We start from the raw sequence: 24,189 nt of genomic DNA on the forward strand, positions 1-24,189 counted from the left end.
TTTCCCGCGTATGAACCCTAGTCAGAATGCATTTCGATCTTCAAGGGAAATGTTAACAAATCTGTACTAAAGTCACAGTTAAATTTAAAAAAAAATATATAATTACTTTTTGAGATAGTTGGTGTTTTGCAATGCATACCTTGAGGCACTCTTGCGGGTTAGAGCTCTAAAAATTGAGGTAAAATTTCTTCGGAATTATTTTTAATTTAAACACAAATTGTGATAATTTAAAGACTTTGATCGTAAAAAATAAACATAAACATGTAGATGTGCATGCAAGTATAAATTGATTTGTAGTACATGGAATTTGGTCAGCCTGATAATAATTTATTTTTGCATGCGATTCTAAAGTTTCGGTTATTAGTTATACAAATGCAACAACAAGCGAATATATTTTTAAGAAATTCCAAAAGCATTAAAATATTAAATGGAAATATTAAATAATCATAAATTCGTATATTTATTTTTCCACTCAGGAAATTTATTATAAACAATATTGTTTTCATTATATCTAACTTGCCTATAAATTGCATGAATCATTCGAATAATTAGTTAATAAAATTGATTATTTTATGATTTAATATTTGTTCTTATTTTTTATTACAGGGTGAATATGTGTGGGTGAAGCCACAACCCCAGCAAATAAAAGAAATCGAATTTGCGGTACCTTTTGGTGCTCGCATTGTGCGCACCGATAAGACGCGCACTTTGATTTGTGACGATGACAACAAACAGTATTGGGTGAATAATGGTGACATTGTGAAGGCCATGCATTTGACGTCACAGGCGGGTGTCGAAGATATGATAACTCTGGGCGATCTGCAGGAATATACGATATTAAGGAATTTAGAGATAAGATATCGTGAGAAGAAAATTTATGTGAGTATGAGTAGAGAACTAGTACAGAACTCCTTAGATACAATTACTTTTCCTGAAAACTATTTTACTTACAAACAACATATTTATTCCTTTTCTTTCAGACTTATACCGGTTCCATGCTGGTGGCCATAAATCCCTACCAAGTCTTGCCCATTTACACGAATAAAGAAATAACCGAATACCGCGGCAAGAAAATTAATGATTTACCACCGCATATCTTTGCCATTAGTGATAATGCTTTCCAAGAGATGAATCGTGACAAAGCCAATCAATGTATAGTGATAAGTGGTGAATCTGGAGCTGGTAAAACAGAAAGCACAAAATTAATCCTGCAATATTTGGCCGCCATAAGTGGCAAACATTCATGGATTGAGCAGCAGATTATCGAAGCTAATCCCATTATGGAAGCCTTTGGTAATGCCAAGACAGTGCGTAATGATAACTCCTCACGTTTCGGCAAATACATTGATATACGTTTCACCGAAGCGGGCAACATTCAAGGCTCTAAAATTGAACAGTACTTATTGGAGAAATCACGCATAGTCTCACAAAATCAAGATGAACGTAATTATCACATATTCTACTGCATGTTGGCCGGACTGTCTCCAGAAGAGAGAAGGAAGCTAGAGCTCACTGAAACATCTGCCACAAAATACAACTATTTAGCTCAAGGCGGCTGCACTACTCTGAAAGGGAAGAATGATATGAAGGATTTCGCCGACATACGATCCGCCATGCAGGTGTTATCCTTTAAGCCCGAGGAAGTATGGAATATCTTTACCTTGCTGGCAGCCATTTTACATTTGGGCAACTTGAATTTCAAAGCCACAGAAGTTCAAAATATGGCTGCCTCAGAGGTCAATGATGCCACAAACGCTACAAGAGTGTCCTCTTTGTTGGGAGTAACAATGGAGTCCTTATGTACGGCTTTAATACAAAAGACTATTTTGGTGCATGGTGAGCAAGTAGTGACGCCGCTTTCAAAAGAGTCGGCTCTAGAGGGCAGAGATGCTTTTGTCAAGTCTCTGTATGGCAGTATTTTTGTGAGAATTGTTCAACGCATTAACGAAACAATAGATAGGGATCCTGGCAAATCGATGAATTCGATAGGTGTCTTGGATATATTTGGTTTTGAAAATTTCACCGACAATAGCTTTGAACAGTTGTGCATTAATTATGCCAATGAAAATTTACAACAATTCTTTGTGAAACATATATTCAAGGTGAGCAAAAGACTTATAATCTAATAATTTTAAATTTTAATATATTATAAAAAGTTCTAACAACAAGCTAATTTAACTTTTAATTTTAACCTTCCTCTCTTTACCCAGATGGAACAGCAAGAATACGAAAATGAAAACATTAACTGGCAACACATCGAATTTCAAGACAACCAAGAAATACTCGATCTGATCGGCATGAAATCGGTTAACATTATGTCTCTCATCGATGAAGAGTCAAAATTCCCCAAAGGTTCGGATCAAACACTGCTCGAAAAACTACACGTACAACATGGCAATCGTTCGATTTATGTTAAACCCAAATCCACACAAGATTCCATATTCGGTATACGCCACTATGCTGGCATAGTCATGTATAATCCTCATGGTTTTCTCGAAAAGAATCGAGATTCCTTTAGTATGGATTTGGGTGATATGATCCAAAAGTCAAAGAATAAATTCTTAAAGGATATTTTCCCGCAAACACCGAAACACGATACAATGAAGAAACAGTTGACGTTGTCGGTGAAATTTCGCAATTCGTTGGATTTGCTGATGAAGACGTTGGCAGCGGCTCATCCGTTTTTCATAAGGTGCATTAAGCCGAATGAAAATAAGCAGCCAAATGTAAGTATTACTTATTATATTATAAATATTATGAAAAATTCGTCATTCTTTAAACATACAGTAGAAGAACCTTTAATAACACTATACAACAAAATCAATTTTTTTCCAAAATTACAAGGTCCGACCAATAAATTTTGATAGAGGAGACAAAAAAAAGACACGTGTATCGGCGTTTTGAAAGTTTGCATCTGAATTTCATTTGATGTTAAAGTTTCCCAACTCTGGCACATTCTTATTATTAATCGTCGTAAGAAACCATGTGATCCTTACATTTTAGGTATAAAATGTATTCATCAAAGTTATGTAAAAAGTTACGGAGAATATTTTTGTAGAATATGTTAACCCTCTAAATCCCCAAGGCATGGGTCTTTTTTGTCCTTATTTTAAAAAAGTGCAAAAACCATCATTAAAACAAGGATTTAAGGGGCTAAAATGTTCTGCAAAAAAATTATACGTGAAATTTTACTATAAGTCCCTGAATACATCAAAATGGAAAATTCAACCAGAAAGCCAGAAATAAGACATAACAAAAGAGAGCCTAGGGTTAATTTCGCATTTATTAAGAATTTTATTTTAAAGAACATTTAGGTATAAAATGTATTTAGCAAATTTATGTAAAATGTTACGAAGAACATTTTTGTATAATATGCTAACTCTCTAAATAACCAATACATGGGTCTTTTTTGTCCTTCTTTTAAAAAATAACAACAAACACCATTAAAACGAAGGTCAAAGGTCAAATTTTTCAATATTTAGAATTTCTCTTGGAAAGATTTCGAAATGTTGTATATTTTTGGGCCGATTTTGATGAAATTTAACAAAAATATAACATAAACTCTAGGGTTTATAATAACAGCACAAGAATGGAAATTAACGTTTAATGGCACTTGGGGTTAAAATGACCTCAAACTTTTAAAATCATAATTTTTTTATGGTTTTGAAAGTTTGGGGTCATTTTAACACCAAGTGCTATATAGGGTTAATTTTAATTTTTCTGCTGTTTTTGTAAATACTAGGCTTTGTGTAATATTTTTGTTAAATTTCATCAAAATCGGCCCAAAAACATACAACATTTCGAACATTTCGAACATTTCGAAATCTTTCCAGGAGAAATTCCAAATATTGAAAAATTTGACTTTTGACCTTAACGATTTAAGCGTTAACGTTTTCCGATTTTAGTAAAAGTTTCAGAGTATATTTAGAATTATCTGGACTATAATATTCTCAATAGGTTTTACTTAAAATTCATAAGAGTAAGGAAATAGAGCTCATTGGCCTAAAAATTGCCAAATAATTGGTTTTTCTCGAAATTTTCAAAATTTAAATCGCAGGTACGGAAAAACTATAAGAGATATTTTCATAATATTTTCACATTTTTATTCCCTATTATATTCTTAATAAATCACAATGAGATGATCAAAAAATTGTGAAATTTGTTTAACAAAATTTTTAAAAATTTGAAAATGGAGTTTTGTATTTTTTTGTTCATACCTAAGAATAGGTTAACGGTATCCTACGAAGACAAACACTCATATACAAGTATATATGGACATATTTTAAGTAAAAATGAGCTTTTATTTTAATATTTATCAAAATATATTAATTTTGTTCCTACATTTCTTGTTCTAGTGGCCTGAGGCACGTTAATGGCCTGGCGAATTTTTAATAACTTTAACATTTTTTGACCGATTTCTGTTTTTTATGTCTCATTCGAACGACAATTACGTACACATTTCGATTGTTTTAAATTAAATTACAAAAGTAATTTTTTAATGGCAAAATTTTTACAAAAACTGAAAAAATGCATTTTTTTCCCCTTGTAAATGCATCTCAAAACTTCAGAGGGCTTGCGGCACGTCTTATCCCCAACCGATTTACCTAAAATTTTTTCAGGATGATTTTTTTACTAATGTTCACCAAACTGGAGGGTGAGAATGTCCAAAATCCAACTTTCGTTTATTAAGGACCACCCTAATCTTTTATACGCTTGGTAATTTCATTTAAGATTTCAAATGAGAACCAAATTCAAAAAAATTAAATGAGTTTTGAAATATTACATACGTATTCTCCTGATACGTATGTATGGTCCTTAGTCGAAATTTTTTTTCAAAAAATTAAAAAAAAAAATTGGTTTGAAAATTGTTTTTCATTAGATATCCATATTGTCTATATTAATGACTTAGTGATCCAGATCAAAAATAGGCCAAATATCGAGGTTGTCCCTTATATTTCAGCCATTTGTGGGCCGATTTTCTCGATTTTAAATAGCAACCGATTCGGGTTTATAGCGGATATATTGATGTATCAATCATGTTTGTAAGTTATTTAGGGGCTATTATCGACTTCGCTATCTAGAACGATCCAGGGGTCGCAAATGAAAAATGTAGAAATTACAAACGGAATGACAAACTTATATGTACCCTTGCCATTCATGGTGAAGGGTATAATAAACTCGAATACTCCTCATCTAGAAGTGGCAGATTTATTTCCAATCTGCATTATCTTAAAGTATTTAGTACAGTGGCAGTACCTAGTTTAAAAAGCTCAAATTGTGACACACATTTCTCAAATAAGCTACATGAAGAGGCTTATTTTTAATGGTCGAACAATTATGATATTTAACTGCTAGCCAACCGACTATTAAAGTCATAATGGCATAATGGTACGATGAAGCCTTCCGCCTAAAGTACACATCAATAGTTGATTTACTAAACTTAAAATATAAGAAGTTTTTATCAATACATTTTTTGTACACCCTACTCCATAAAGTAGACATGATTGAAATCAACATTCCAAAACATCCAAATGTCATACATACATGATTGGTACATCAATATAGCCGCTTTATCCCTTATAGATAGAATTTGGCTAAGATATAAGAAAAATACACGGCTACCTCGATTTTTGATCTACGTATATCTGGATTACTAAGTCATTAATGTAGACAGTATGGATATTTCATAAATTTTCCAACCACTTATATAACCTTATACACATTTGGACCGACAATGGGTGAAAATCGCGAAAAATAATTTTACCAACAATTTTGTTCAACAAATCTCATTAAATTTTTATCTTAAAGTATACTTTGCTAAAATGTAGTATATAAGATTAGACACAGCCGAAAAAGCAGTCTTACTTGTTTTTAAATAATCTTGTTATGATACAAAATATCGTCCTAATCATTGTCAGAAAGTCCAAAAAAGCAAGTGAGTCCATTTTTATCGAAATTAATTGTACTGTAAATTTTTAATCTACATTAATACATTTAACTCTATTTGATATAAAATAGATTTAACAAATCTATATATTACATATGAAGTAGAAATTAAACATTCCCTTTAATATAGAAACCACTTTAACATTCAATTAACGCATACATTATTTCACTTCTTCCAATTTCAGCAATTCGACAAAGAGCTCTGCATACGACAACTGCGCTACTCCGGCATGATGGAAACAGCTCGTATACGACGAGCTGGTTATCCAATACGACACACATATAAAGAGTTTGTGGAACGTTATCGCCTGCTGGTGCCAAATGTGGGACCCATTGACAAAATCAATTGCCGACAAGTTGCCCAGGAAATATGTCAGAAAATTTTACCCATCAAAAGTGATCATCAATTCGGAAAAACAAAAGTGTTCTTAAAAGACAACGATGATGTTTTCCTGGAAGAACAACGTTCTGCCGTCATACTCAAGTCCATAATAACCATACAAAGAGGTTTTCGGAAAGTATTATTTAAACGTTTCCTGGAGAAACATCGTAAGGCTATTGTGCTGATACAAACAACCTGGCGTGGTCATAAACAACGTAAGAATTATGTGGTTATGCAAAAAGGATTCCATCGTTTGGCAGCCTCTATAGCTTCGAGAGAGTTAACGTATCGCTTTAGTTTATTAAGAACACGTATCAGACTATTACAAGCTCATTGCAGAGGTTATTTGGTGAGAAAGGAATTCAAAGCCAAATATGCATTACGATTGGCCAAAGTGAGAGAGTTGAAGCTAATAAGAAGCCAAGAAGAGGAACAATATCGCAAAGCTAAGGAGCGCAATTGGAAACAACATGCCGAAGAGAATTATCAGAAACGTTTACGAGGTATCGATCCTTTAATCAAATCAACACCCACATCACCAGCCATCATCCAAACAAATGGACATGCCAGACAGGAAGAATTTAATTCAGACAATTTCATCGATGTGGAATCTTCCAAGAAGGTGGTGGACGATGTGTTTGGTTTCCTCGATGATGCCGATGTAAGTGGTCCAGTTGGTCCGAATGTTAGAGAAAAATCTCTTATGTTTGAACAAGAATTTCGTAAAAATAAATTTATTCCCAGCAAATTGTTGTCAAGGCCGGTAAATTATTATGAATCGTCGGCTCCACCCGTGGCTCCGCCCCGTAAATATGTGAATCAAACCCGTTTGTAAATACACACATACTTTCACACAAGACTAATAAATTGAAATTATTAAGTTTTAATTAAATTTCTACCACATACTTAACTAGATTATTATTATTATTACGCTCTCTCTTTCTCTATTTCTGTTTTGCATATATTTACATTAGAAATAATTTTAAATCATGCTCTTTATCCCCACCGCACCCCATCTAACCACTCACTCATTATTTATTTTACCGATTTTCTTATCATAAACCCACTAGTAAAATAAATAAAAAAAATGGACGTATTGAAGTATTTGACGTAGTCGTTTACGCTGCGTAGCGTTCCTTTCTCCGCCATTAGTTTAAATTAATTTATTGATAAGCAACATGTATTTTAAATTGTACAAATATTTATTTTTATCATTACGTGAAATTTAATTAATCCTGTTGTTTGTCTGTTATATTTTTCTTTTCTAGTTGAAAATTGTTGTAAATTTTTTTTTATGTAAATAAATTTATTTCTTTGTCCATGACATTTAATTGCATATAGAAGTGGTTTTTATTTATTTTCTCAAATCATGCATTTTAATTGTTTCTTTTATATTTTAGTTTTTACATGGTTTTGGGAGCATTTTGTGTGCTTGGCTCAAGTATTATTTGATTGGTATTTAGTTGGTTAAGGGACAAATATTTATTTAATTTAGTTACACAGGTCAACAGCAAAAAAAACGCTTGTTTAACCACCATATATATTTGATGCATCATGGCTACCTAAGTACAAAAATGGTAAAATTTTTCAATATATTGATAGATTAAAGGCTATCTAAATTTAAATTCTTATGAAGGCCTAACCGTCTTTGAGTTCTCATTAATTATGTGAAGAAACTTATAAAAAGTTCAAAATTTTACTTAAAAATTAAAAAAAAACTCCCTTTTTGGATTTTGTTGCCCTGTCTTATTATCTACACAGAGAAAACAGATTCGTGATAGCAAAAGAAATTGTTGCCAATCGAATGATTCGGTTGCACATATCGAATTTTTCGTTTATATCAGAAGAAAGGCAGTTGACAAAGAAGAATTTCGGTTGAAGCCACCAAACTTTTGTTGCCTCTTTTAAAATTTTGTAACCACATTTGTAAAATTCGGTCACTAAGGTAGAATCATGCGATTGGCAACAAATTCGGTTGATATCACGAATCTGTTTTCTCTATGTAAACATGAGTTTTTATATAAAAACTAATTATAGTAATATTTTCGGCTACATAAAAATTATCACTTAAGCCATTTTCTTTGACTTCTTTAAAGTACTGTAAAGTACTGGGCGTTGAACATATAAGATATTAAATTTATGGGTAATACCGAGATGTATCACAATAAATATTGATCAGCAAAATAAATAGTGACTAAACTTGTGCAATATATGAGGAAATTAAAATATAGTTGAATCGTTTAAAATAAATTCAGATGGCTTGTACAGATAAGCCTCCATTTACGCGGTACTTTATTTACGCGAATTCGATATTACGCGATCTCAAATTAGCAACCATTTTTTCAAATACGCGACTTTTTATATAACGCGGCAACAAACAACAAGAAACGAAAAAAACACAAGCGAATAACAGATTTCTTTTTTGAAAACATCGTTAATTTTTATAAATTTTTTGTTATATGAATATTTTGTTTTTTTAATTGATATTTTTTCCTTAATTTTCGATAAGAAATATTTTTTTTTAGTTGAGCTTTTTTATTTTACTTTTGTTTTAAGGGCCATTATTACAACTTGCCTTTATAGTTAAAGTTAACTTTAAGGGTACCTTTTTCTATTGCTTAAAGTTACCTTTAACAATAAAGGCATGTTGTAAGTATGTTTTTAAAAGTACAAATAAAATAAGTTTACTTAAAGTACATATCGTCGCCTTAAATGAAAACGGACGTAACTACATTTTTATTGTTTTTGCAGGATACGTTATAAAATCAATAATAATAGAGTATTCTTGGCAATTGTTCAATCAATCAAAAACTCGATTTTGAATTTTTGTGTATTGTTGTTGTAGCAGCAGTGTTTGCTGAGTTGACAGCCCTTCCGAGTTCGTAGAACATGCACCGGAATGACCCGAGCTGTCGTGGGAATGTTTTTTTTTTGTGTAGTTACGTCCGCTTTCATTTAAGGTGAAGATATGTATGTACATATGTGTTTTCTATTTAACGCGATTTTTAGGTCCCAATTTATTTTTTGTTATGTGACTGATGTATTGTTTTACGCGAAATAAAAAATTACTGGTCCGACAAAAGCATTTCGTTTTAAATAGAACCTCGTTTTACGCGAATTTGATTTACACGCTAGTTTTTTGGGCCCAACAAACCGCGTAAATGGAGGCATACCTATATTTCGTTTGTGTTTTGAAATGAAAAATAACATTGACACATTGGTATCAGCCCATTGTTGACCCATATTTTAAGATGTCTTTGAAATTTATTTCATTATTATATATGGGGGATTTTACGTCAAGTTATTTGACATTTGGGCCAAATATGTGATATTTCTCATCCATGTAACTTAATACCTATTGTTCTTAGCAAAATGTTTCCCAAATAGTTTAGATAGCTATTTCTCCAATATTTCGAAGAAAAAAAATATTTAAAAAAAAATACAAAATTTGAAATATTTTTTTCCCGAAATCAAAAACAGTTTTGACTTTTTTTTAATGGACCGTTTTTTCTCTTAAAATAAAGCTTAGATATTTTCCTTTAAGATATATTTGGTCGCTTAGTGGGATGCAAGTTCGATATCTAGCAAAATAAAGGTTTTGTTACTCAAAACATGCATTTTTTTTGCTCAAAAAAAAGCTTAGATATTTTCCTTAAGATATATAGCAATATAAATGTTTTGTAACTCAAGATATACAATTTTTGATTTTTTTTGGGCAAAATCAATTTTTTTCTAAAATGGGCCCTTTTTAATTTTTTTTTTTTTTTGCTCAAAAGAGCTTTCTGGTCTCTTAGTGGGATGAGAGTGGAATATCTATCAAAATAAATATTATATAACTCATGACATACAATTTTTTTGTTAAAACATTTATTTTGATACTATCCCACTCGCATCTCACTAAGAGACCAAAAAGCTCTTAAAGGAATAGACCTAAGCTTCTTTTGAGCAAACAAAAATATTAAAAAGGGCTCCTTTTGGAATAAAATCGATTTTGGCAAAAAAAAAATCAAAAATTGTATATCTTGAAATTTCATCCCGATCGGAAGACATCGATTTTAAAAGTTGGTTCACTTCACGTGAAATTCTCCATATGTATATTGTGATGTAAGGAGCCGAGATATAGCAGCAATATTTTCAAATTTAAAGCCAAGCCAAATCTTCAGTAAGCTGTACCACATGTTTATCCGTAAGATATCTGAAGGCTTAAAAAACAAGAATACAAAGGGTGTCCAAAATTTTAATAAAATAGACGAGAACACATTTTTTTCATTCAATGTAATTTGTTATTAAATCATAAAATACACATAATAAATAGGATTATGTATTAAATAGCACATCTGGAAATGACTTCCAAGTTTTTGCTGGCTCAATGATGACTCGAGTACAAAATCCGCATCAAACAGTGACATTTTGAGGATGATTTAGTTTTTCGACAATCACATGTGGGTTGACTAAATCTAAATGCGGTAATTTTGACGATTTACAAAGAAATCGGTTAGAACGATATTGCTTTGAAATATTCGAAGCTAACTGTTAGCATCAAACTGTTTTTTTAGGTTGGCAACATTTTACAGCTCAAATAGCGGCAAATTTAAGACATGTTTGCACAAAATTGGAAGACCAAAGGTCAATTTGTTTGTGATGTCTTATGGAATTCATCATATACTTACTCTATACACGCAGAGAAAAAATATAGTTGGACATGGTTACTGTAATCATTTCAATATTGTTACAAGTTTTTTAACAATATTATAGTCATAGTAACCATTTACATGATTGTGGTAACCATAATATGGTTAACTTACGATTCACATGATTGTCTCAACCATATATATGGTTACAGTAAACATATATATGTTTGTGACAACCATTTATATGAAGAAAAACAGCACATTAATGTGATGTTTTTCTATAGCGAACATGAGCACATGAATACTTGATTCAATTATGAAATAATTGAAACCAGTTCTATATGTGATAAATGTTTGAATTGAAATATAGTTTGTTCTGTGTGGAAAATAGTTAGTTTTTTTATTTGAATAATTAATTTTCATGAAATTGTTATAAACATCACTAGAAACATTATCAGTAAGTGCAAATAATGATTTATTGCCTAAATAGATATAACTTTACTATTTCTTTATTTGGTTTATTCTAAAATGTTTCCATTCATATCCAAAGTAATTGTATAAACATAAACGCACCTTTTGGCAGCCTGTAATTTGATTTTTTTGTTTGTATAATATTTATTTAACATTAATAAAAAGTTATTGTAGTATTAAAATATTTTCATTATCTAATTTATAATTACTTGAACAATTTTAAATTTCATAATATTATTAAATTTCTTTGAAGTTTAAACCATAGAGAATATACATAGAGCGGAAACTCTGCTGTCAAAGACCTAACTGAGTTGTCAAAAACCTAAGTGGTGAGAATTTATTAGGAGAAAAAACTATGTGAAAACAAAAACAACACTCTTATGTGTGATTATTTTGAGTAATTTTTTTGTTTGAGTTTTTTTCTAGTTTCCCCTCTATGTTCTCTATGGTTTAAACCCTAAATAAAAAAGTATTTCCAAATGATTAAGTAATACATAGTAAACTTATACAAATGAGTAATAATTCTAGAAAACACTCATTATCAGACAACTTTTCCATTTTAGTGTGGTTTATTTATTTTGTACAGGTTCAAAATCATTTCTAATCATTAGAGCAAAGTTCTAGGATAACAAAAAGTCGTTTTATCGACTTTTTTAGATTTTAGAATATTTGAATTATTAGAGCATAATTCTAGAAAAATATGTATATAATTGAAGCAAAAAGACGCATTTTCGATTTTTTAAAAGTCCAGTGGTCGACTTTTATATATATTTTTAATCGTTGACTTTTCGATTTTTATCCCAATTTAATGTTGCCATATTTATTGATGAGAAAAACGATTTTTTTAAAGTTTTTACAACTAATCCACTTGAATCGACTTTTTGAATAACATTCGATTTTTTCCGATCATTCGAGTTTACGACATTTTCTGCAAACAAAAAAACAAATATTTCTGTTTTGAAGGTTTCAAAAAATGAAAATTGTGTTGTAAAAGTAAAAGCTTTCCGAATGACATTATTTCAATTTTAAAATTGTGTATAAATAAACAAATATTTTACAAATTTAACAGTTTTTTACAATAAAATTCGAACCATATTTCTATTTCGAACCAGAAAAAAACAAATCAAAATTTTTACCAAAAATTTGAAGTGACAAGCGAATTTGTTGTCAATTCAGTGATTGGATTGTAGAATTTTGATTGTAGCAGCAGAAAGTAATACGGATTAGTGACTAATGTGAAACCGAATAAAAAAACAACAAATAAAAAGATATTGGTCAACCTAACGGAAACGGATTTTAATATCCCAGGAAAAATTATATTAGTTCCACAACTAGTTCGGCTAATGATTTTTGTTAAAATTTGTCACCTTTGGAACAAGTTCTATGGAATCGTTACGAAGGGATTACCCATTCCTTGGAACGGTTCTAGAAGCACAATTTCAAATCAATGAACTTTGCTTGAAATTGTAAGCCTCGGAAGCGATATATATAGCTAACAAACCTTATTAAGACTGGTTCTAGAACTAGTTCGGTTATAATTGATATCAAAAAAGTTATTTTATATCAGTTATTTTGTGCCTTTAAAAATAAAAATCCATGTAAAACAGTTATTTTCAACATAAAAATAATAGTTCGAATGAAACTCTTGAAAAGAGTGTTTTAATTTTCCGTTACAAACTAAAACTCATTTGAGGAGTTTTATTTTTCCGTCATAAAATAAAACTCATATGATATAAATTGACACCTAAAGCTTGCCGCTGGTCAGATCATTACAATTTGTAAAGAATCTTGCATTACAATTGCATAAATCGTCATTAAATTAAAAAAAAAGTGAGAAATTAAATTCATAGTGTTTGATTCCCATTACTAATTCATTGTTGTTTTTTTATCAAATAAATTACTATAAGATAGATTCAATAAAGTAAATTAAGAAAGAAAGAAAATAAACGAAATTAGTTTTATTTTCTACTGGGAAAAATAAAACTCCTCAAAGGAAAAGTAAAACTATTCAAAAGAGTTTTATTTTATGACGGGAAAAATAAAGCTCCTCAAGTGAGTTTTATTTTATGACTTAAAAAATAATACTCTCCAATGAGTTTTATTTTACGACGTCTAATTTAATTTTTTTTTAAGAGTTTCAACCGAACTTTTATTTTTTAGTTGAAAAATAACTATTAACTGTGTAATTGAGACCGCTTTTTTAATATCATTATAGATTCTGAGCAATTCAATACTAATCTATACAGTATACATAGGTCTCCGTTGACTCTAACATGGAAAGTTTTTGAGTTTAAATTTTCTGGATAACCGTTATTACGGTCCCTATTTTATTCGAAACTGTCATACTTGGAACTAGTTCTGGCAACCAGTTAAGGAATTTTTAGATTTCAAAGAAAACGCCTATCGATCATTGGATCTATTCAACGTTTGTTGCATTAGCTTTTATTAGCTTTTATAAATTAAGCAATGTAAATTTTTTTTTCAATGAACACAATATTTCGGTTGTTTTTCCATCCAAATCCATCATACATATCGCACTGGTTCCTCTAAAGAGCGTCAACTCAAAATTTTAAAATGTTCAGTAGAAGCAAAAAACTATTTTTCAATACATTACTATGAAACAACTGTACGTATACAACTGTATTTTTTGGCGTAAGAGTAGAGAAAATGATAGCAGATTTTTACAGTGGGTAGATATGACCACTGCACATCGATTTCTTGCAAAAAGTGAAAATTGAAAAATGTTGAATTGACGCTATTTGTTCATCCTTATTAAAAACAACATTTTTTATTTTTCTTAAATTTTTTTTGACAAATAAAATTTATTTTTTCCAAAATTCAAAGATTTTTTAATGGTTCTTTAGGACTAGTTTGTACTCTAGAACCAATGTTAAACTAATTCTAAATAACTAGTACCTATCAAATTCTATAGAAAAAATTTCTTAAGAATCTCAACATTGTTCTTCAGAACTAGTTCTAAAAGTAGTTCCAAGTTCTTTGGTTGTTATCAAAGAATGTGAAGTGGTTCCGGTTACAGAAGTTCTATAACTAGTGATTTTGAAGCAAATTCTAAACATTTTTCTGAAAACTGAAAAAACTTGAATTGTTCTTTGTAACTAAATTGTTTATTACCAAAAAAATTTATTGAAAGCTTGATATTGTATTTTTCCTATGCATATCCATGCATTTTTTTTCGTATTGCTGTTCATATTTTCCACTATTTTTGAAATATTTTCCTTGCTTATTTTAAATTTGTTTGTGCATATTTAAACTTGCGCTGCATATTCTACATTACTTACCCATTCTTCAAAAATATTTAAATAAAATTACTTTATCCAGGTTCTTTTATTTTTTATTTATTGCTTATTACTAATTACTCCTTTTGTAGGGAGCTACTTACATTGAAATCAATTTTGCTACTGCTACTACTTTTGCTACCAACCTCTCCAACGACTTTTCCTATTTGACTGACAAAAATATTTAAAAAATTCAAACATTAAACCTCGATATTTAGTAAAATTCACTAAGAAACACAAATATTAACTTATCAATTTGAACTAAATAATAAGACTCAACTTTTTTGTTCATATTTTGTTTATAACATGTTTACTTATCATCGTTCATTAATTCACACATTCATACCAATAACACATTTATTATTTATTAATAATTTATTCTACCAACCGAGAGAGTATTAATTTATTTATACCTTCATGGCTTCTTTTGACTTTATAATGCCTAGAGTACAGGTACATACTTACATACCTTCATAACTACATTTAAAAAACAAAATTTATTGCCTCTACTTAAATTTTTTCTTATCAGATGACTGAATTTTTTTCAGTTCTTTTTTTCGAACCAAATAATTTACAATCTGTTGTTAAACTACCGCTGAAATTTCCAAAAAAAAAATCATTAATGCCAAAATAACAACAAATAATAATAACTGACTGAAACAATAGTAATCAAGAAAAGAGTGAAGTGTTTATGATCGAAAAATGTTTTTATAATGAACGATTATTGGCTGGCAAAGTCAATTGAAATGCATTTAAAACATTAGTTTGAGAAGGTGTAACAGAGTATTGCAACAAGAGGTTTAAATTTAGAAAGAGTTATGAGTCAATGGCCTGACATTATGTATAATTTGAATATCTAAAAACAATCAGTCATTATGTAGATTATCAAAATAATTAAATGCTTTTAAAAATTATATTAATGATCTATTAAATTTTTAATTTCCCTTAGCCCTCCAAAAAATCCATTACAACTGGTGGCACCATTCGCCTACCCAAATCCCGAGTACCCAATATTGATGCCTCCGAATATAGTTTTGCTAAATTTGCTGCCACCTACTTCAATTCGGGAGTTACTGGCCAATACAGTAAGAGGCCATTGAAAAAGTCTTTGCTGGATCATGATTTGCCATTAGATGAAATAGCCGCTCAGGTAAGTGCGTTTATAGTGAATCATATATTTTAAATTGTTTTTAAATTATCGCAGTCATACACTTGAAGACACTCCAAAATACATATTGATTTCTAGTTTAATAAGTACTTTCGACTAAGTATTTATATACTTCAGCTAGATTGTTTATTTTTCTATTGCCTTATGTTTCGATTTCCAGTGAATCGAATTATCAACTGTCTAATATGTAGTGAACTGTCAGATAACTACTTGGATTGACTCATGCTGAAGTGTCAATGCATTTCAGAAGAAAGCGCTAAAAGTGATAGAAGATTAAATGAGGGGTTTTTGTTTTCAATATTGGTGATTACGTAGAGGGAAGGAAGTAAACTGAAAAAGAACTGGTGCCTTAATTGGTTCATCGGGTATAACAACTGAACTTCAGGAGGATAACAAAAAAAATCGGGATTTACAGTAGATGAAGTATCTTTTGATCGCGGTTTTTGTTTTTAATAACTTATATGTCATTTTGAAGGGTACATATCTGTCATTTATTCTCACTTAGTTATTGAATATTATAGTGTAATCAATAAAGTTTTTTTTTTGCTTCGAAAATGTCGAATTTTGTACCAACAAAGCGTCTTATGTGGGAAGTTTTGCTTTGCATCTTTAATTTGAAAAAAGTGCCACTGAAGCACATCGATTGCTCACCAAAGATTGTTGTGAATATTTTCCATCGGTTTCAACTTGCAAAAGATGTTTTGTGTCGTTCAAAAGTGGCGATTTTTGACTCGGAAGACCAAGAATTGGAGGCATTTCTCCATGAAAATTGTTGTTAAACTCAACAAGAGTTAGCAAAATCATTAAGAGATGGATTTAACAAAATGCTAGAAAATTGGGTACCATACGAATTGAAGCCGTGATAAATTTAAAGACCATTTTGAATGTCCGAAATGATGCTTGAACGCTATAAAGAAAATAATTTTTACACCAAATCATTACTTGCAATGAAAAATGGATCCATTACGATAACCCGAAGCGTAAGAGATCGTATGTGAAGTCCGCCCAACCAGCCTAATCGACACCAAAGTCAAATATCAATGGCGATAAGGTAATTGTTGGGAGCAAAAGGATCATATCTAATATGAGTTGCTGAAATCTAGGCAGATCATCACAGGGAACCTGTACCGAACACAACTGATTCGTTTGAAGCGAGCATTGACCGAAAAAACTCCCAGAATATTCGGCCCGACATGAAAACGTAATATTCCATCATGACAACGTTCGGCCACATGTTACAATACCTGTTAAAAGTATTTTGAATGAAGTGGTTGGAAAATTTTGCCTCAACCACTTTATAGTCCATACCGTGCCCGGTCCGACTACTATTTGTTTCGATCGATGTAGAACACGCTCTCTGGGATATGCTTCACTTTGGAACAGAGTATCCGATAGTGGCTTGATTCGTTCTTGGCCTCAAACGATGAGCAGTTATTTGGGATCGGAATCCATATGTTGCCAAGAAGATGTGAAAAGATCATAGCTAACAATGGCCAATACTTTGAATAATATTTGTACAAATGTTTCAAAATAAAAGTTAAATATTTGAAAAAAATTCCACTTTTTTAAGTCATACACACAATATATTTATATTTCATTCTATATTAGTTATTTCTATTTTTACAGAAAGACAAGATTTGTTTCAGATGTTAAAAAGGTGTTATGAAAAACCAAAATTTGTATAGAAATCAAAATAAGCATCAGAGCATAACTATGCAGAGAGCAGAACAATATTTCTATCCTCAAACGCTTTCCTTTTGGTTAGCATGTTGGGCAGCCAGTTTGAATTTTTTATTAAAATTGATAAGAGAGTGATCGATGTTTTCCGGTATTCTTAGCACTATAAATAACCACATAGTTAGCCAAAATAATAATGATACTTTATATTCTGAAGCGTTAAGAAAAATTTACCATCAAAAATTTTATAAAAATTAAAAAACAAAAAAAAACCTTTTTGGCAGGAATTTACCACTGTGCTGTGACTCAGAGTTATGATCATGATACAAATTATCATTTTTTGTAATTACTTCTGAACTGGGGAAGTTGTGGGAAGAAGGTTCGGTCCCAACCAGTCCACAACTACAGAACTACAGGCGGATAGCCAAAGTGTTCTTGTGTTAAATCCAGTTGTCGTCCATGTACATCTCTGAAAGTAGTACGTTTGACAACAATTACACAAAATGAGATCATTCTCTTTAACGTATACAGCTTTTTCGATGCAACTTTTTCTACAAAGCTAACTAACGATAAGCCAATACCTAAAATGTACTTGACCTCGGTGTAAACTAGGTTTCCAACGCGGGAAAAATTTCCCGGGAATATGTTTTTGATAATTTTCGGGAAATGTTTGTCGTGAATTTTCGGGAATTTCTTCATAAGTTTTCTTGCTAATTGAATCATTTCATTATATCCATAGATTTTTTCGGTTCTAGCAACAGGTAGTCAGTTGGCAAAGAAGTATTACGGTTGAAATAACTGATTTTTTTTTTCACTCAACTTAAGCCACAGTAGAAAAATTTGGTTATTAAGAATGAATCTAATTCAAAGTTTATACTCTTAACCCTCTAACCGGCCAATTTTATTTTGAAATACGTTGGAATAAAAAAAACAAAAGCCAAGTGCACGTTCATATTTATCACAATAAGTATATTGTTTGTTTCTTTACACATATTTACCGTTATCACGGGAAAAATAAGTGAATAAAGCAGCATTACATACATTTAACATACCCCGCCTAAAGGCAGCCTTGTCGGTTAGAGGGTTAAAGGAATTATTAAGATGCCTAACTTTTAGGGATATGCAATGAATATTATTCATGTTTAGAGAAAGTAATAACAATAATAGTGGTTCAAATTTATTTATCTACAATCAGATATGAAAAATGTCACTATCTACGCATGTTTTATAGATTTAACATAGTCGAAATTCTTAAGTTGTTTAATTAGACAAAGAATTTATGGATTTTATACTGATTAAATCTACGACTGTGACAATACCGATAAAATGCCACTATTAAATTAGAAACCCTATGCTGGACCAACATTTATTTTATACTTTATTCGAAAACAAATTTCTTTCCTCCCGGGAAAGAAAAACGTGCAGGAAATTAGGAACCCTAGTGTAAACCCAGAGAACGACCTTAAGAGCTTCTATTCATGACTCTCTTACAGGAGTTGCAAACGACCTATTTTCAATTGTCCCATAATATTCAGTTTGAAGTTCAATAAACTATATAGAAATATTAATATGGTGATATTTAGCCATTAGACATACATACTTGTTGAATTTAAAATAAATCAGCTTAACTAATTGTATAACTACACCACACTGACTTTCAGAACAGCATCATGGATTTGTAAACAATTAATTTGATAGTCGCATCACGACAATTAGTTTGGAAGTATTCTATGTTGTTCTAGCGACATTGTGGCAACATATCAGATTTTGTCAGTAGAATAGGAGACCATTTCTTTCAAAATGTGTTCTTTGTTATTTATATCTACAGTCAATAAGAGTATATTTTAAAGGATATAGTATCTGTATATTAACACATATTTTTTTATCATTCTACTTTTAGTCTATATGGATAATAATACTTCGTTTCATGGGTGACATGGCTGAAGCCAAATATGCTGAGGAAGAAGATGATGTACACAAATTTGGCACAGTCAAGTCCAGTGTTATGCAAAGATTAACGCAAACTTTATCACGTTCAACAGTACAGAGCAAAGAATTCCAGGAAGCCTTAGCAGCCATGGGAGAGATGGATCAGCAAAGAAAACTAATACGCAAAACTTTAAAAAGAAAAACAAAGTTACCGGATATTTTGCGCCAGGCCTTGGATAATACAGATGAAATTGAGTACTACCAACAAGTATTAAATACAAGAATGAGTAATTTAGACAAATTGCATTTCATAATAGGACATGGCCTACTAAAGCCCAATTTAAGGTAAGTTAAATATCAACAATATTCCAAAAATATAATAATTTAAACATATGTATTTATTTTTAGAGACGAAATTTTATCCCAAATTTGCAAACAATTAAGCAACAATCCCTATCGCACCTCATTTGCCAAAGGTTGGATTTTACTATCGCTCTGCATTGGTTGCTTTCCACCCAGTGCACGTTTTGAACCCTACTTAAGATGTTTTCTGCAACATGGCCCTGAACTGTATGGTTCCTATTGTGAAAATCGTTTAAATCGAACTCTCAAGAATGGTTCACGCACTCAACCACCCTCCTGGTTGGAATTGCAGTCGACACGCAATAAATCGCCCATAACTTTGGAAATTCTTTTAATGGATGGCGCCACAAAGAAACTACAAATTGATTCCGGTTCCACAGCCAAAGAAGCCGTACAACAGTTATGCGAAAATATGGGTTTAATTGATTATTTTGGCTTCTCTTTGGTCATATCGATTTATGATAAAATCATGTCTTTGGGCAATGGCAGCGAGCATATTATGGATGCCATTTCGAATTGTGAACAATATGCCAAAGAACAGGGCTACAATGAACGCAAGGCTCCCTGGAAAATGTATTTGCGCAAGGAAATGTTTAGCACTTGGTATGATCCAAGTAAAGATCAATTGGCTACGCATTTGATTTATAAACAGGTTAAATGATGAAGTTGATCATTTTATGGAGTTATTTTAATTAATTTATTTTATTTACAGATTTGTCGAGGTCTCAATTATGGTGAATATCGCTGTCGTACGGAGAAAGATGTGGCCATGATTTGTGCTTTACAATATTATGCGGAACATGGGGGGGAAATACAAGATGAAGTAAGTAATTAATACAAATAATTTGGGGAATTTAGAATTAAGTCCATGTACATGGGTGGGTCGATATAGTAAACTTTGAATTAATTAATTCAATTGATTTGCTCTTTACCATTCAAAAAATGAATTGAAAAAAATTAGTTAATCGTTTTTTTGTAATTGACACATTTTTAAAGCTATTTTGTAATGGATTTGAAGTAAAAAAAATTTTAATGATTCAATATGAAATTAATTGTATAAATAATGACTTCTCAAATGAATGAATTCAATACATTTGAAGTACAAATGAATTAAACCTACGTATTAATTCGTAATGATTTCATTAACGTAATGGTTTAAAGATACAATTTAATTTGATTTTGTAAATGAAATTAATAATTAATTCTTTGGAACTTTGTTTCCACCACACAAATACCCTATGAAATAGTATTGGTCTATATTTATATTGCTATCATAGCTCTTGATATTTTTGTCAGAATGTTGGATTTCCAGGACAGTTTATTGTCTAAAATAATGCCCAGTATTTCCGCAATGTCAGAAAATACTCTTTCAAACCGTTCAATCGAAGCACCAGGAAAGAAGGAACATTATTGGTCAATTCACAAGGTCTCTTATCATGTCATATTGTCATAATGTCCTAATATTTCACAATGGTTTTTATAGCTTTTCAAGCAAAAAATGTCCTAAAACAATACCACTCTGTATGCTATGTTTATTGTGTTATCGTAACCAACCAGCAGAGACCTGCGCCGAATGCCTAACAGTCGGTTATGCCGACCCGCCGAGTCGTGATATATTAGGACATTATGACAATACGACTGATAAGAGACCTTGTGAATTGACCATATATTCCGACAGGACCAGTTTTTCTTGGATTTACACACAGTCAACTGTTGATGCTCTATCGAAAACTATTTTAGTGCAGCATCCAGTTTTTTTGCAATATCATTTTAAAATATCATCAGCATGGGCAACATTTTTATAGTTCACGGAATCAAATTTCCTGAGCAGAAAATTTATAGCCAAATTTAAAATTCTATAGCCACCATTTCTTTTGACCAGTCTTGAGATCGAAGACGTTCTCATACATATATGAACCAATAATCGCGTTATGAGAGGTTGATAATAATTTTTCCCACAGATATTCGTATGTAAGGGTCAATGATTCATTCCGATGTTTTGAGCAAGAATTATGAAAATATTATTAGCCAAAACGCTAGGTATGTGACGCTTTCCCTATTGTTTGAACGAATGTCAGATTCCACTCAGTCCATCAACCATAAAATACAAGAATGATGGATTGCAATCAGTAACCAGACCTACGATATTCTGTAGATAAGCCGGTATTACGCCATCCGGTCTGGTGACATATAGGGATTAAAACTCTAGATGGAACAATTTAATTTGTCTTCTTTACAGATGACATCTAATATGCGTGCTTTTTAATGGCAATTGTTCTGTAAAGTGGGTATCTATGAACATTCTACTGGCCATTTGTAAATCACTTACCCTTTTTTAAGTATATAAAACTGGATGGTTGGTAATTTTAATAGGATCATTCGCAATCGAGAAACTCTTATCACCACAGGACTTTCTTTTTGTACAATACTTCTAACCTGAAGAGCATCATGTTGGTCTTTCGTATCCTATTTGTTTTAAAGAACATTAATTAATGTTGTTTTAAAGAACATTACTTTCTGAGATCATGATGATCACGATTTAACCTAAATCGTCAAGAGATGATCTGATCTGAAATATGTATATATGCTCATTTATTGAGAACATAAATTAAGTTCCAAAATTCGAAAAACCCTCAGCGAAATATTTAAAAGCTATTAAAGATGCTGAGACTAGACTAAATGACTTAAATTAGATTAGATCCATGAGTATCTGTTAATCATCTGTATTTCCAGCTAATTCACTTTTGGTAGCCATGTATCTAATAAGGGTATTAAATATTTGTATGCCGAATAGGAATTGTAATTATATTTGGATTTATTACATCATATTAATTGCAGAAGATCTCGGAACTTATATCTACTTGGTGGTCACCGGTTTGTGACCTATATCTAATAAATACTACTACAAAAGGAGCACAGAATGGCTTCATTCTACATTATTTTAATGGGATATAATCTTACATCTACTAATATTTTGTATACAAGATGACGATGAACTCGGTAATCCATCTGCTTATACAGTTGTATAAATAACAGAAATATCAGATGGATAATATTATCTTGCAGATACCTATTAAATACCTCCGACGACAGGTTTTATAACCTTCATCATGAGTGGCAAAGTTTGTCATTCCGTTTGTAATTTCTACATTTTACATTTGCGGCCCCACAAGGTATATATATTCTGGATCGTTATAGATAGCGAAGTCGATATAGTCATGTCCTTCTGTCCGTCTGTATGTTGATGAAATCTACTTTCCGTAGCCCCCAATTAACTTACAAACATAATTGATAGATACATCAATATATCGGGAATTCTTTCGGCTCGCCTGATATTTAAAATCGAGAAAATGGGCCCAGAGATATAAAACCGGGACAACCTCGATTTTTGGAATATTTTTTATCTATATCTGGATTACTAAGTCAGTAATATAGGCAATATGGATATCTAATGATAGATATTTCAAAGTCCATTGCAACGATGTATGTAAGGCTATAGTAAGTTGGACCTACAATGGGTCAAAATCAGGAAAAATATTTTTAGACAAGAATTTTTTTTAACAAAAAAATTTTTTTTTGGCATAAATTTTTTTCAGTAATAAATTGAAAAAAAAATTGTTATACATATTTAAAATTTGTATTTTAAAGTATAATTTGGTGATGAGTATATAAGATTCGGCACAGCCGAATATAGCTCTCTTACTTGTTATATTTATACCCTACACCACCATAGTGGGCAGGGTATTATGCGTTTGTGCCCAAAAATATTAGTCTAACACCCACCTTAAAGTATACCGATCGACTTAGAATCACTTTCTGAGTGAATCGGACATCCGTCCGTCCGTCTGGTTGGTTGGCTGTCCATGTAAACCTTGTGTGCAGAGTACAGGTCGCAATTTTGAAGATATTTCAATAAAATTTGGTACATATTACTTTTTCGGCCCAAGGACCAAGCCTATTGAAACTGGCTGAAATCGGTCCATTATTTCACCTAGCCCCCATACAAATGTCCCCTCGAAATTGGACTTTATGGGTCATAAATATTTAATTTATCTATGTATCTACACAAATTCCGCTCCAAATAAGTTTTATATACACAAAATTCATGTCACCAAATTTTGTTACGATCGGTCCATAATTAGTCATAGCTCCCATATAGACCCGCTTCCGAAAATCACTTTAACATGCATAAATCGCTTAAAAATGTTGGTATACACACAAAATTCAACATAATTAACTTTCATATAGACATAAATTACACGACCTAATTTCATGGTGATCGGTCCATAATTGGTCATAGCTCCCATATAAGGCCCACTTCCGAAA

The 24,189-nt window shown here is 31.3% G+C and overlaps 1 protein-coding gene across 1 annotated transcript in view; it reads left to right on the top strand.

Moving 5' to 3' along the window:
* Myo28B1 (Myosin 28B1) overlaps positions 1-24,189 on the top strand; it is a 44,923-nt gene that overhangs the window by 17,900 nt on the left and 2,834 nt on the right. Inside the window, exons 2-9 of the mRNA XM_065502229.1 lie at positions 607-879; positions 981-2,102; positions 2,211-2,726; positions 6,132-6,989; positions 15,676-15,876; positions 19,472-19,845; positions 19,909-20,515; positions 20,576-20,686. Of these exons, the coding sequence (XP_065358301.1) occupies positions 607-879; positions 981-2,102; positions 2,211-2,726; positions 6,132-6,989; positions 15,676-15,876; positions 19,472-19,845; positions 19,909-20,515; positions 20,576-20,686 (4,062 nt within the window). The remainder of the gene's footprint in view (positions 1-606; positions 880-980; positions 2,103-2,210; positions 2,727-6,131; positions 6,990-15,675; positions 15,877-19,471; positions 19,846-19,908; positions 20,516-20,575; positions 20,687-24,189) is intronic.

The sequence above is a fragment of the Calliphora vicina genome, chromosome 2, assembly GCF_958450345.1.
Source record: "Calliphora vicina chromosome 2, idCalVici1.1, whole genome shotgun sequence".
Classification (NCBI taxonomy): domain Eukaryota; kingdom Metazoa; phylum Arthropoda; class Insecta; order Diptera; family Calliphoridae; genus Calliphora; species Calliphora vicina.